At 33.5% G+C, this 14,448-nt stretch overlaps 1 protein-coding gene across 1 annotated transcript in view; it reads left to right on the top strand.

Moving 5' to 3' along the window:
• LOC149795709 (lymphocyte antigen 75-like) overlaps positions 1-14,448 on the top strand; it is a 61,785-nt gene that overhangs the window by 19,680 nt on the left and 27,657 nt on the right. Inside the window, exons 4-7 of the mRNA XM_089964125.1 lie at positions 3,293-3,417; positions 4,868-5,049; positions 12,023-12,144; positions 13,792-13,922. Coding sequence (XP_089820251.1) covers positions 3,293-3,417; positions 4,868-5,049; positions 12,023-12,144; positions 13,792-13,922 — 560 coding nt within the window. The remainder of the gene's footprint in view (positions 1-3,292; positions 3,418-4,867; positions 5,050-12,022; positions 12,145-13,791; positions 13,923-14,448) is intronic.

Here is a 14,448-nt window from a genome sequence, read left to right as displayed (position 1 = left end):
TTTAGTAACAAAACTCTATTTTTAGTAAATAAAAGTTTGATTAGTGTTATCAGAGAAAATTCTTCTTTCGAATTAGCTGTTTTATACTTTTTTATTACTACTGAACCATTTTCTTAGAAATGTAACTTTTTTCAGATCATGAAAACGACTTTTATCTTTTTCTGAAATGTCCATTATCTTCAAACATGACGAAAAACCCATAATTATCAGTTAAAACAGGTTTAATTCAAATCTAGCACTAATTTCTCCATTTTGAGTTAATATGTAAGCAGATCGACCATCGTCAGATGGATCAATAGGAATGGTAAATATTTTAGAAGGTTAAAAAAATTATATTTGGTATTAAGTATAGTAAATACTGTATAAGAATCAAACGGAATTCTAGTCAAAGTAAGCGAGGAAAAGCTTGATAATTCTGAAGAAAATTGAAAAGTCAATTTTATAGGTTTTGAATTATACAGTTATTTCCTAATATAAAATGATAAAGATTCAGCATTTTGTTCATTGTCAAAAAGCACATGGTTTTTATTACAGGCGCATATCAAAGCTTCTTGTTTTACAGAAATGGAGTAGAATAGTCTTAGAACGGTATTTGCCAACATATTACTCCAAGTAAAGGAAGTTAAACATCTAAGTAGTGATTGCAATTAAGATTACTGGAAAATAAAGGGTAATCAATATTATATCAGTGATGTCATTATTCTTTATTTGCTAATAGCAAACTGTGACCTACTTTTATATTACAAAGTTAAACCTTAATATCATTATTATTATATTTATAGGAATTAGCATCATCATAATTTAATAATGTAAATTCAGGTCCATTAAAATACATTTTGGTTTTAATATCCACTCCATTAATCAAATTATTTTAGCTTTAAATAAATATAATCTAGTAAAGTAAACTGAACTAGTTTTTGTCATCTCTTTTAAAAAGACCATTATTATAGCACTTTCTGCATTTTCAGGATGATCTGAGTCATTCATATTCATCAATGCCGGACACTTAGTTATTATCACTTTTGAAAAAGCATGAATTATTTTGACAAAAAAAGCTGGATTGCTATTATTAAAGATTGTCATTTATATGATTCAGTTATTTCAGAAACTGTGATCCATTCATTATTAGTTTTGAAACTGCAATCTTTTCTATACTTTCAGAAAAATATTTTAAATTTGCATTGTTTTACAATCCACAAAATCGATTTTTATCCATTTTGAAAAGAAAAATATCATCATTCATAAGAAAAAAAGTCTGTAACTGACTGACTGTTAAAGCAGTTTAAAATTTAAACACATCACAAATTTTTCACCAATATGATTTAAACTGAAATAGGATTGACCTTCGTCAGATACCATATTAATAGGATCAACAGGAATGGGAATCAATGTATAATTCTTAGCAAATCATCCATATGTATACCGATGTTATATTCGGATTTCTTCTCGTCAAAGTAAGTAAACAGCTTGATAACTTCCAAAATAATTTGAAAAAGTCTGTTTCAAAGGGTTCATAATAATATAATTGTTTCTCAAATATAAACTGATAAAGATTTAAAATTTTCGTTGTCAAAACGCATATTTTATCATAAGCCCCTATCGAAGCATATTCTTTTACAAAACGAAATAGAATCGTTGTTGAATTGTATCAGTAAAAGTATTATTCCAAGTAAAAGAAGTTAACCCATTAGGTACTGCATGCATTCTATGATTACTAGAAACACAGGGATAATAAATAATTAAGCCTTACTGTAATTACTCCTGATGTTCTAAAAACAAATTTCAATTTATTTTCGCTTAAACAAACTCGAAGAATAAAATCAATATATTTTTTATATCCGCTCGATGAATTAATACTTTTAAATATATCTTCTTGTGAATAGCCTAATAAATAAAAAGAAATCATGTTTTTATTTTATTTTTAAATTAATTACCCTTATTAGCACCAATAATATCAATATCTTCAGGCTGATCAGCATCATCAATGTTCATTAATGTTGTATCAGGATAGTCAATGATATTATCTTATTTTGAAAGTATATTATTGAACGCTTTACAATGATGCTTACTATTAATTCTAAACTATCATTTGTCTAATGTAAAAATGAAAGACATTAATCTACATTGTTTATCTGGACCAGTTATATTGGAAACATCTGATTTTGAAATTTTCGTTTGAAAGTATAACGCCCTTAAATCAAAGATACTGCATTGATGTGAATTTATATTCAATTTTTAAAGTGATACACCTGGGCACTGCACTTAGTTGATTATCAGTTGCTGATAAAATAACTAATTGTTTTGGTAAGGAATATTTTATAATTATTATTATCAAAGAAAGTCATTTTTAAAATGAAAAAGTATCTGGATATAATCTTCGAATGCATCTACATGTATTCTGATTTGATTTTCTTTATTTTGCCTTTTAAAAGATATTTTGTAAACTTTTCCTATTAGCAATCAATTATTTCCTTTTGAAATGGGATTTGTTTGTATGTAATATTTTCCTATTAAGGCATTTACAACTAGTTTTTTTTTTGCTTGTTTCTTTCAAGTCCCTATCCTTTAAAAGTTTCTTCCGAAGCTGATTTTGTTTCGATCTGTAACATTTAGAGAAAGTAATTCAGATTTCCACATAACAGGTTGCCAATAAAAACTGTATGACTTTCGGCATTGAATGGAAACATCTTGACGTTGCCGTAGTTCTAACTAAATTGAATCCTGATGAGGATTGTAAAAGTTTAAATTCAGTATCATTCGTCTTTTTAAACTTTTTAAATCCCAAACGATATGAAATATAATAACCTTGTACTAAACTTGATTTTCTAATATTTTTGAAAATGAAATTTAACATAGGATCTTAATGGGGGCCGAAATATCCCTGTATCGTCGGGTGTGTGGAGTGATGCCTTATTAATATTAGTTTGTTAATCATAACTCGAGTATACATTTTTTAGAAATCTAAAATCGTCTAAAATTTTAGTACATACACATGCCATCATTACTGTGATAGGCGCCGCATCATCATATAGAACTACCTCTCTTACTGCTCCTTTCAAATAATGTTTCATCCCATCGTCTGATCTTTATTTAGTGTCACGAAGGGTAATTTGTCTATGGCGTTTGTCTGTGGACCCGTTGACCCGTTAGTCAGGCTGTCGTTTGGTAAATTAATGTATTGTTCTTAAACGTTGGCACATACGAACGATGCGTATGAAAATGCAAATATCTTCATATAATTATTTTTTAAATGTATATATTGTCATGTGCTCGTTTGCTCTATTTCTCACAGAGTATGGAACGTGTCACCTCAGAACGACGGCGTTTCCAATTGTGCTGGCGTCAACATCCAGGGAAACCTAGAGGACGCATTTTGTAACTCCCGTCAAAGTTACATATGCCAGGCACCCATGACTGGTTAGTACGGATTTATTTAATAACAGCGTCAAAACCACAGTCTGCGAATAAGTGACATCTCGTCACCTATCATTCAATGATCGCATTATAATAGAGATTCTAATAAAACACTTGCTAATGCATTCGCCAGCCAGATATAAATTGTTACGTAATTGAAGTAGTATTTATGCGGCTTGTTCAAAACTTGTCCTACTTAGTGGATTACTCCTGTATGTTTTTTTTAGCTATATGACACATGCAATTTAAAATCTTTATAAATTATATTTTAATATACTTTTCATAAAATTTGTATTCCCAAACCATTCATTTATTTCCCTTTTTGAATGAAAAGCGCAGATTTCAATACAAAAATTCAATATAACAAATGGACCATTCTTTGTTTTCTGTTAATTTAAATTTTGCAAGTCAATTGACCTACCTTAGAGCAAAGTCATTGCTGATCATTTGGAAAGCGATGTTATCTGAATTCAAACGTGTTTGCTTTGACAATGAAACTAACAAATTTTGGAACATGTCACACTCAAAAATAAAATTATTGAAGAGTCTATATTAAAATTTAATGAAAATCTTACGAGAAGTACGAACGTTATGGCAGCTCGACATTGTGTACATTAAGTTACCTGGCACAATGATCTAAGTAGTGATGTTTCATTCTTTAAAGCTCAGTAAGTTTTCAGTATTAATGCGATTATGTATATTATTCATATCTAGCGTTGATTGACGATCATGGGAAATCCGTCTGTAATTGTTATTGGTTAGTATGCATTCCAAGTCAGATTCTGAGTGTGGAAACGGTGTGGCAAGAACATAATCTGGAATGTCAGTAAAGCGGCCTCCATAGAAGAAGTAATTTTCAGTGTCGTTTACTGGTCTGCCAGCGATATGGAACCAATTCAGTTTCTTAGCCTTTGAAACAAGAAAAGCACACTAACTACACGCTGCGAATCCAAAACATATTTTTACTAACTCTCAGACCACCACAAAGATCTAAAATGATGCATGCTTACTGTCGTATTTATGCGGTATATATATATATATATATATATATATATATATATATATATATATATATATATATATATATATATATATATATATATATATATATATATATATATATATACCCCCAGATAATTTTGTTCAGTTTTTAGAGTTGCTTCGAGTTCATTTGCTTATAGAATGCACTCGTGTACTTGACAGCATTAATTATTCGTGGTTGAATGAATTAATCTTACCGAAAGTGAAATTTATATATTTAATGCCATTAATATTAGGGTTATCAGCAAATATAAATCAAGGCTCGAACATTTCTAAAATAAGCCTCAGAATTTTTAGTCGCATTCTCAACAAATAGACACAGCTAAAATTAGAGAACTAATTTTCTGTAATTCAAAGTTCGATTGTTCATGTTTAAATATCTATATCAAATACACCTAACGTTTAATTTCAGATGGGGGTTGTGTCGGCAAAGGCTGGTTAAACAGTGATACCAAATGTTACTGGATTGCAAACGTTACTCAGCCCCAGGATATGATCACGTGGCAACAGGCCAGAACGAGATGCAGCACGCTGGCCCTGGCTGCTGGCTTTGCTTCTGGAGATCTTATTTCAATTGATAGTGCTAGTGACCAGGTAGGACATACATTTCAATAGATGAACAAAGACATAAATGAAGACAGTAATCTTTTAATTTCTTACAAATACAAAAAGTGGTTCAGAACGGAAAACTTTAATGCATATTTGTTCATGTCGAAATATTTTGTCCCACGGTTTGCTCTTTATTTTCCTAACCTCTTCCACATAATGCAGAAAAACATATGACAGACTTTTACAAAAAGAGCTTGTCCTAGATTATAGCGTGGAAAAAATTCGAATCATAATAAAACTTGTTACATATATAGCAGGCAAAAGTTTTTTTTTCTCAGAAAGGCTTGACAGCCCTCTGATTCACGGTAGTCTATATTCGAAAGGCTTGACAGTCTCCTGATTAACGTTAGACAATATTGAAAACGCCTGACAGTCCCTTAATTCACGTTAGTCTATATTCGAAATGCTTTACATTCCCCTGATTCACTGAACTCACGTTTACTCCATTTTGTCTTTACAGATAAAGATAAAAAAAAATAACATTAAAGTGATGATTCAGAGTATATGCAACAAGTAACAAATAAGGCATCTTAGTCAATTGTTATGACCCAGAATGCACCTTTTTGTAGATAACTACTCTTTAACAACGGAAAATAGTTTCCGTCAGCACTGATTGAGGAAGACATGCACGTGTAGGCAAACACATTTACTCACGTAATTAATACTTCTAATTTATGTTCGAGTATAATAATAGAGACTGCTGTTGGATTTTATTTTTTATTCTAAGACAAACTACTGACTAATCCAACTATTTTAGAAAACATTCTGGCATTGTCAGAATTTTATCTCTTTTAATCGGCTATAAACACTGATAACGCTATTGTTTTGTTTTCTAGATTTTATGTCATTTCTCCAGTTTTAAATTTTCGTTATTCTGCATTTGACAATAGTGCTACTAATCATTCAAGCATACATGACAGCATCTTCCCTACCTGATGTAAATGAGAGGAGGACAATTCTACTTTCCTTGTAAGAGTTCAGCGCATGTTCTATATTTTTGTGCACGAATCCCTGTAAAATAAAATATGATATGATGGACAAACACTTTAACACGTTTCTAAGAGAATGAATAATCGACACTTTCATACAAAAATTGTATGGATCCTCAGTTCTCCTCTAATGTTTCAATACATTTTAATACAAATAATAACTCTTTACGTGATTTTTCTTTCATGCCAGTCGATATTGTGTATGAAGAGATGAAGAGACTGATTAAAGAAAGTTACTAGATTCTTCAGTTAGAAACTTTGTATCCCAACGGCCTTAATAAAAAGACATTTAAAAATGTATATGTTATACACACACACACACACTCATATATATATATATATATATATATATATATATATATATATATATATATATATATATATATATATATATATACTAAGTATGTGTGTCTGTACAATATTCTGTTATTCCGTTATATAAGAGATCGTTATGATACCACTGACGTTAAGTCAACGACACAATTCTTTATAAATATGTAGACTCATCTGTGTATTTAAAAAATATCTTTAGCCTAAGGAAACATACATTAAATGCGAAACATGTCGCTCAGATTTATTGGTGTTTGTATTGCTTTTTTATTTCAGTTATACATATGCTCAAAATAAAACTTTTTTCTTTATTTTTCCTAAGATATGCATTTATTTGAAGCGAGGCAGTTTCCATACCATTTTTAAATTAGCACATGTAATTTGCTTCACTTCTATAATTGATTCATTGAAGGGGACATTTGACTGTTGGGGTGGGGCAATATGTCAAATATATTCTGTCGTGCACACGCGCTTGGTTGGTGTATGGTAACCTCACCCCATCCACGCATAGAAGAACGATCCAGTAAGAGAATATCAATGATCAACATTAGAAATCACCTTTTTCATTAACTTAAATTATCGATTATGACAGCTGGCTCCTTAGAGGTCAGCTCCATATGAAAGGTAGATATGTCTTTCCTAGTATAAGGCAGATTTGTAGTAGACAATTTTTTTTACTGCAAATCTTCGTCATTTCAATTTTCATTAAAAATTCTACGACCGCATCAGGGGAAACAACAAATGTTCCCCAAATGAAATGCAACAATTAATCGATTCTCCTTACGTAGACGTACCACCGTCACCACAATCTCAGTTTCCAAATTGTACAGAAATCTGCCAAATTATATCTAAATATACTGGTCAGCCTTGTTTTTCCATTCAACCATTAAAGCACTATTAACACTTTGATTACTGATCTTTATTAATAGCTAATCTCATTAATTATTTACTGGTATCATAACTGACTAGCTTAAAATGTAGAAGTATTCACTTTGTTCAGATAACAGACATAACAAAGAATCGTGACACAGAGAACAACAATGGCTTAGAGGAGCAGATACTGTTTGAAATCGATGCGAAATATATGTACACTGCTTTGTTTATCGTCACAAGCCATGGATCGATAAGTGTCTTTGGAAGATAAAATTGTATTACCTCATTCAAACAGCATGAAAAGTGAGTATAGCTAAACTATCCGAGAAAAGTTTACTCCAGCTCGCAACGATTGGTTTTAGATGGTTTATGAATATTCATTTCAAGATATGAACTCTTAACGCAGGCAACTACGAGTGAAAAAGGAAGCAAAGCGGATTTTGGCAGGTAGCTTGCGACAATGTGCTTTGCATTACAATCTAATTAAAATCGCGATCCTCAAGATTGCGACGGACACCGATAAAAGGTAATGGTAAATGACCTTTCGATTTAACAATCAAATTTTAACTTTCACATTTATGAAAGTGGATAACGTCATTCTCAAATATACCTTTTCAAATGGTAAATCTCCATAACACGATATGTAAAGCTTTATCTGACTGGACAGTAAAAACGGGAACTGGAAACTCCAACGGTCCCAGAATAGAAACCTTTATGTACGCCTGGCAGTACTAGTTATTACAAGTAATTGTATTGCATTATGTCCTTCATGCAAAATCTTTCTACACAATTCAAATCTACACCAATTATGAACGCTTGTACCACATTCAGTAAAAATATTGAAACATTATTTGCGCACATCAACAAACGATGTTTTTACTGCTTAAATAATATATTACAAAGGATAAGAAAGGAATGAAAACAGGATGAAAATTACTGCCGTAACTGACATTCGAATTCGGCAGGAAAATTTTATATGATCTCTCCACGAATATTAGTAAATGAAAATACAATTTAATTGGCTTTCAGATTTATGTGCACTTCTTGGTCATCACATCATGTGTTTTCGACACATGACTTCCACAAAAACGATCAATTGTAATTAATTTTACCAGATAGGAGTACCTAATTAAACCTTAACGACAGCTTGAATACATTAATGGCTACACCTTGCGAGGAAGCGGGAGCCAAGTGTTATTTTGTTTTACAAGGACACACAGAGGCAGCAAGGTCGGAGTAGGTATCAAAACATGACCTTTGAATTACCATTCTGACGCTGTACTAACAAAGCTTCTGCGTTTTCCATGTACTTCGGGCTGAAAAGAAAAGATGCGTGCTCAGCTTAGCACACCCTCATATGCACTGAACTAGCAGTGTACTGAAAATCTGCAGAAGCAAAATACATATGTACAACAAAATTACATAATATTTTATCTGGAAATCATATGCCACAAAGCGTATGTAGATATATGTGCAGATGAATGTTCCGATTTCAAATCAACATTCCTGATCAAAATTCACACTCTCTTTTTCCTATGTCGGGGTCATAGGTCATAAGGTATATCGTTGTAGAAAGCAAAATCAAGGGGAACAACTCACTGAGACACTACCTTGCTCTGAATAAATTTTATAATAGTTTGATCGCTGGTTGCGTCGACGCAAAATGTATGGTTGCAGCAACAAGGCCCATCGCATGAATCACGCTTGCTACTTTCTTCTCGTTGGGGTATATCAATGGCTTTTGGTCGGTTGGATTCTTTCCCGTTGAAGGTTCAGTTCAAACTTCTTGATAACCCACTAGGTTTATTATGTGTCTGATAACATCAGGCGAGCATATTCGACTGGATATTTATCTCCGTCCCCCTCTTGAAAATGAATTCTGCTCGTAGACGTACATCAAACGCATTCTTAACAGTATCATCGTAAACTGGAAGAAACCTGACGTGTAAATCAGAAATGTTTTTGCTTCGCTTCTTTCTTGACTGAATTTGCCAATAACCCTTGCTCAAATCTGGCTCGGAGATGTATGTCCCCTGCTAGCTTCGAGACATATTGTACATGGTTTCTGCGTCGAAGACAGTGCTATTATTGAGTTGTCGGTAATCAGTGTAGAATCTGGTGGTCCCATCCTTTGTTGTTGGTTTTTGTAAGGTGATGACAGGGAATGTGTAGGGTGATTACGATAGTTTTATGATTTCCATTTCTAACATCTTACCTAATTATTCCATCACTGCTATGTGGTAAATAGTACTGTTTCATTCTGAATGATCCTTCAGTTGTTGATCGAACGCTAATTTCTGCTAGATTGGCATGGTCTAGAGTCGGTTAGAACAACATAATATTTTTCAAGCAAACTTGTTACTTTGTTTTTCCCTATCAAGGTAAGACTTTCGCTGATATACACAGCCTCAATAACCACTTCATTAAGAGCTTGTTGCTACATGTTATCAACACTTTGTCTCCGTCCTAACTATGTCGAAAGGGATGTTTGGTCGATACAATTCTGCCAAAACTCCATCAGTTTTCCGAACTCCAAGTCTTCCAAATATAAAAGGTTCGTGGTCTAGCTGCATTACTTTATAATGGTGCAAATTTTGTAGATATTTTCTCAGTACATTCTGTCATGGTCAGCGTGACACGTAAACATTAAGATTGATGTATGGGTTAGGCTCGCAATACATCTGGTAGCTAACGACGGTTAATCTCTCTTGTTTGGATGCATGAGTGAATTTTAATTAGGACCTGCTAGGATAACGGTACGAGACAGATAGAGAACGATTTTACCGTCATGTAAGGTATAGGAAATGACAGGGTTGAGACAAACCAGAAAAAAACTTTGGAAAATCTTGGGCCATTTAAATTATGTGTCATTGAATTATATTTTCCAGAATAGTTATTAAAAAAAAGCGGAATGGAGAGGATTATTGTTACTTTGATGGGATTGTTAAAATTTTGGCAGTTAGAAATAGTAATCCTGATTGGCTAAGCCAAACGATGGCGTGTCCCAGATAGAGTTCGGGGTTTTAAGAAAATTCCATAGCTAAATTAGTCAACCTAAGTTCTGAGAGAGGCCAGAATTTAACTCCGAGAAATATTAAGAAGTAATTTCTCTCGATAAATGAATCGCCCAAAGAAGGGGGTCTGGAAATTTGTGAGAACATGAGCCTTAGAAGAGACAGAGGGAATTCTCTGATTATAAACAAGTGATCACTAGTAAAGGAACAAAGGAAACAACAACTACATACTTGTACTGTACAGTGGAAAGGAGCAAAGTTTTCAACTAAGACGGTTGATGACCCGAAAAGACTAGAGGAGAGAGAGAGAGAGAGACAAACAGACAGATAGATAGAGAGAGATTAGGAAAAGAAATACGCCGACCTATCATTAACAGTGACTTGGAAAAGACCAGAAGCAACCAGGGGATCTTGGCATGCCGGCAATTTGAGCTCGATCAGTCACTCGATTATATGATGAAATTTGTTCTGTTGATATAACATAATGACTAATTGAATTCCGCGTAATTGTGGAATTTTATTACTAAGAGAAGTTGAATCAGTCAAAAGTCATGTTCAATTTCATTTTGTTTATGTGACTGATTAAAATGTTATGTTTTACATACGAGGGCTCATGTTGTTTTATTCTATATCTTTGCTCGGATCACTGTTATTTCATCCATTAATTTTATATTTTATTTTATTGTTTACTCAGTACTGGGAATAATACCGTGGTCGATCATCTCCTAAGACAATGATAACCAAAAGCCATAAGAGGTGGGGGATCTCTGACAATCATATTACAAAGAAATAGCATATATGTACAAAACAACGCTTCCATTTTAAAAGAACAATCTTTAAGAAAATAAACACTTCGCCCTCCCCCTTAATAAAGGAAACAAATACCTCTTTGTTATTGGTGTCAAAAGGTATATTTTAAACAAATTAAAGAAGAACACGTAATTGTGAAATAGGCTGGCATGCAAGAGTTGTATCATGTGCAATGTTGTGAAATACGTTCAGTTTGTGCACATTTCTGTTCTATTTCTTTAATAATTTCTAAACTGTATTGCATCTCATAAAAATCGGGCGACTTTTTAGAAATTTTTCTCTTTCTATGTATCTGTCTGTCTGTCTGTCTCTCTCTCAAGAATTTGTGCCATTGACTTTATACAGAGAATTTTTTTGTCAATGCCATGTAAAGAAGTTACATCGTGAATATAGAGGACAAAGGAAATAAGCATTTTTTTATTATTTAGATCATCAACTTTTTATCTCTCTGTCTCTCTTAGTGGTTCTTTATAAGGATATTAATATGTGTGAGTAGTTTTCTTTCTTTTATTCCTTCATTGTTTCAATTTTACACAACCTTTATCATGTTTAAGAGTAATTAAGCAAGTATTGATTTAGAAGGTACGATCCAATGAATTGTTCACAAGCAAAACAACAAAGCATGCAGACCTGTCAGAATATTCACAGAATTATTCACGTGCCGTGTGTTTTTTTTCCCCCACTTTCATCTAACAGCAAACATATGTTCAACAAAAAGTGTGCGAACATAAGTAAGATAATTAGGATCAACACTTTTGGTCTTGTTGCGAGACCTGTTATTTGAGGAACACTCGCACTTGTTCAGTGTTATTCTATATTATGAACGCAAAATTCAGTGGATGTGATTGGCCTGGTACATCTCCAACGATTATCCATGTATTCAGCATCCTTCGTGGCAATCAAACTTTATTGAATACAAGTTCTGTCCTTGTCTGTTTTTAGACATTCCTGTCGGGAGAGGTACCTTACCTGACACAGAGCTCCAAACTACACTGGACTGGCTTTCAATACGTCAGGAAACAATGGCAGTGGGTCAGCACGAATCCGGTCAACAACAATTTATTGTAAGTATCGGACTAGAGTGACTATGTGTAAAACTAGGCCATATTAATATTATTTTGATAATCAAAACTGCAACCCTTATCGCACATACAGGAATGATATTGTATTTGCATACCTTTATTTAAATGGACAAAGCGAGCATTCTCCAACGTCCGAACCCAAAACTGATAACTTATCGTCAATTCTCCCATTATTTGCATCAGGAGTATATTCCAGGTAAGAGTTTCCTATAAATAGACAGGCCATATCGTCCAGAAAAGTTTTGGTCCACAACGAACCATCTTGTTCTCCTTAACTTATTCTACAACGAAAAGAAAAGTCTAGTGAACTCGTAGAATCTTGGATCATTGAGTTTCAACAACTGATTAACTGTTTCTGGTACAGATACACATTAATCTACAATATATGCATCGTATGACATCGAATGACATCGAATGACATCGTATGACATCGAATGACATCGAATGACATCGTATGACATCGAATGACATCGAATGACAACCTATTCAGAGACTTTACTGTTCTATTCTAGACTGCACAAATTTATTGGTGAAAAGCTCTATTGGTGTGGTGAGGCAAAATAATGAAATAGTTTTATGAAGTAGGGTATATTTAGTTTCTTAAATTTTGCATATTTTGACATGGTAGTAACCATCATATAACTATCTTGCACGAAAGTCGGAAATGAGGAATATATAGTTTTTGCATGAATTGTACTAGGAAATCATTAAGCATAGGACAGGAACACATAAATATACATTCTATGATACCTGACAATTGATACATGGAAGCAATCAATTATTTTCCTACAATCTGATATGGTTGTTGACATTACTGGTGTTTTCTGATTTCGTGTAGTCGTAGTCTGAATGGTTTGAACTACATTAGGACGTCATATGAATTCGCCGCAATTTCCTGCTGACTATACATGATGTACTTCCTGCTATTGCTTGAATTAGGTGTTGCATTAAAATAAGTACGCATATACTTCATATTAATGTAACTAGAACGTTCCAGCTTTCTTTCTGGCAATCTTGAAAAGTATACATAACAACCCATCAAATAGCAGGTTTAAAGCGCGGGCCATTTTTCTCTTATATTTATTTCTACATTGTCTGAATTCCTTCGAATAGTACAAAATCTCTGGCGAAATGTTTCAAAGTACGAACATGATGAATTACAACATCGCCATCAAAGCACGTGCATCAACAAAATTCCCCAAATTCGATTTATTGACACTGAGACTGAGTAAATCTTGAATAAACACACGTACAAGAATATGTACAGAACAGTCATGTATCCAGAAGCAGGTCAGCATACCTGTAGGCGTCAAGCGGTCATACTGTGAACCAACTTACACTATAAAAGTAGTTCCAGCATTCGATCTTATGTAATAATCTAATTCACGCTAAAACATCTTCTTTCAAGGCGTATAGTAGAAGCACAGACTGTATTACAATGTTTTCGGTATTCACCTGTCGTTTGTATCTGACCTCAAAGGATCACACTTTACGCTATACATCTCATGCATTCTGCTGGTATCATATTCCAGGTCGAGAGAGTACAGCTTTCCGATTAACGTCCTATATTAATAATGCGTTTTTCATCTATAATATGCCTGCAAGCGAATATGAATTGCCGTTTTTCAGCAATTGGGTGGTGGAACCAGATAACGTGGGAGGTCTAGAAAGCTGTGCGATGGTCAGGATGAATGGAAATTTCAGTGATCAGAACTGCGATTCTCTACATAATTTCGTCTGCAAGAAAGCACAAGACTATTGTAAGTGATGTATTTCTTCTGATCAATAGTGGATTTATCAAAACAGAAACGGACATCAGTCTTTCTGCGAATTCTTTTTCAGTTAGATAATTTGTCCTGCTTAACGCGCATTTCGGGTCCTTTGGATATATATATATATATATATATATATAGAGAGAGAGAGAGAGAGAGAGAGAGAGAGAGAGAGAGTCAACTACATTATCTTTTGAAACAATGAACGAAAAGTTGTATTTTGATGCAAAAGTTGCTCTTTGCAATTCATTTGCTATCCTTTTAGTTCTGGATATTACCAAAGACATTCTCTCTCTCTCTCTCTCTCTCTCTCTCTGAAGTACTGCTTCATAAGATTAAAGTCTTTTCGAAGTTAAAAATCACTCATATATTCTTAGCTTATTCCGGTTCTGACGGAGTGAAACGACTAAGAGTGTGTGTCTCTGCATGGATTGAACACCAGTCAAATGCAGGCTACACCCCAATGGTTACTGGTCTTTATTTAGAGCGAGGCCAATGCTGTTAACTGACTTGC

This window comes from Sinohyriopsis cumingii, chromosome 7 (assembly GCF_028554795.1).
Source record: "Sinohyriopsis cumingii isolate HCF-2022 chromosome 7, ASM2855479v2, whole genome shotgun sequence".
Lineage (NCBI taxonomy): Eukaryota > Metazoa > Mollusca > Bivalvia > Unionida > Unionidae > Sinohyriopsis > Sinohyriopsis cumingii.
This window is presented reverse-complemented; position numbering and strand designations above follow the sequence as displayed.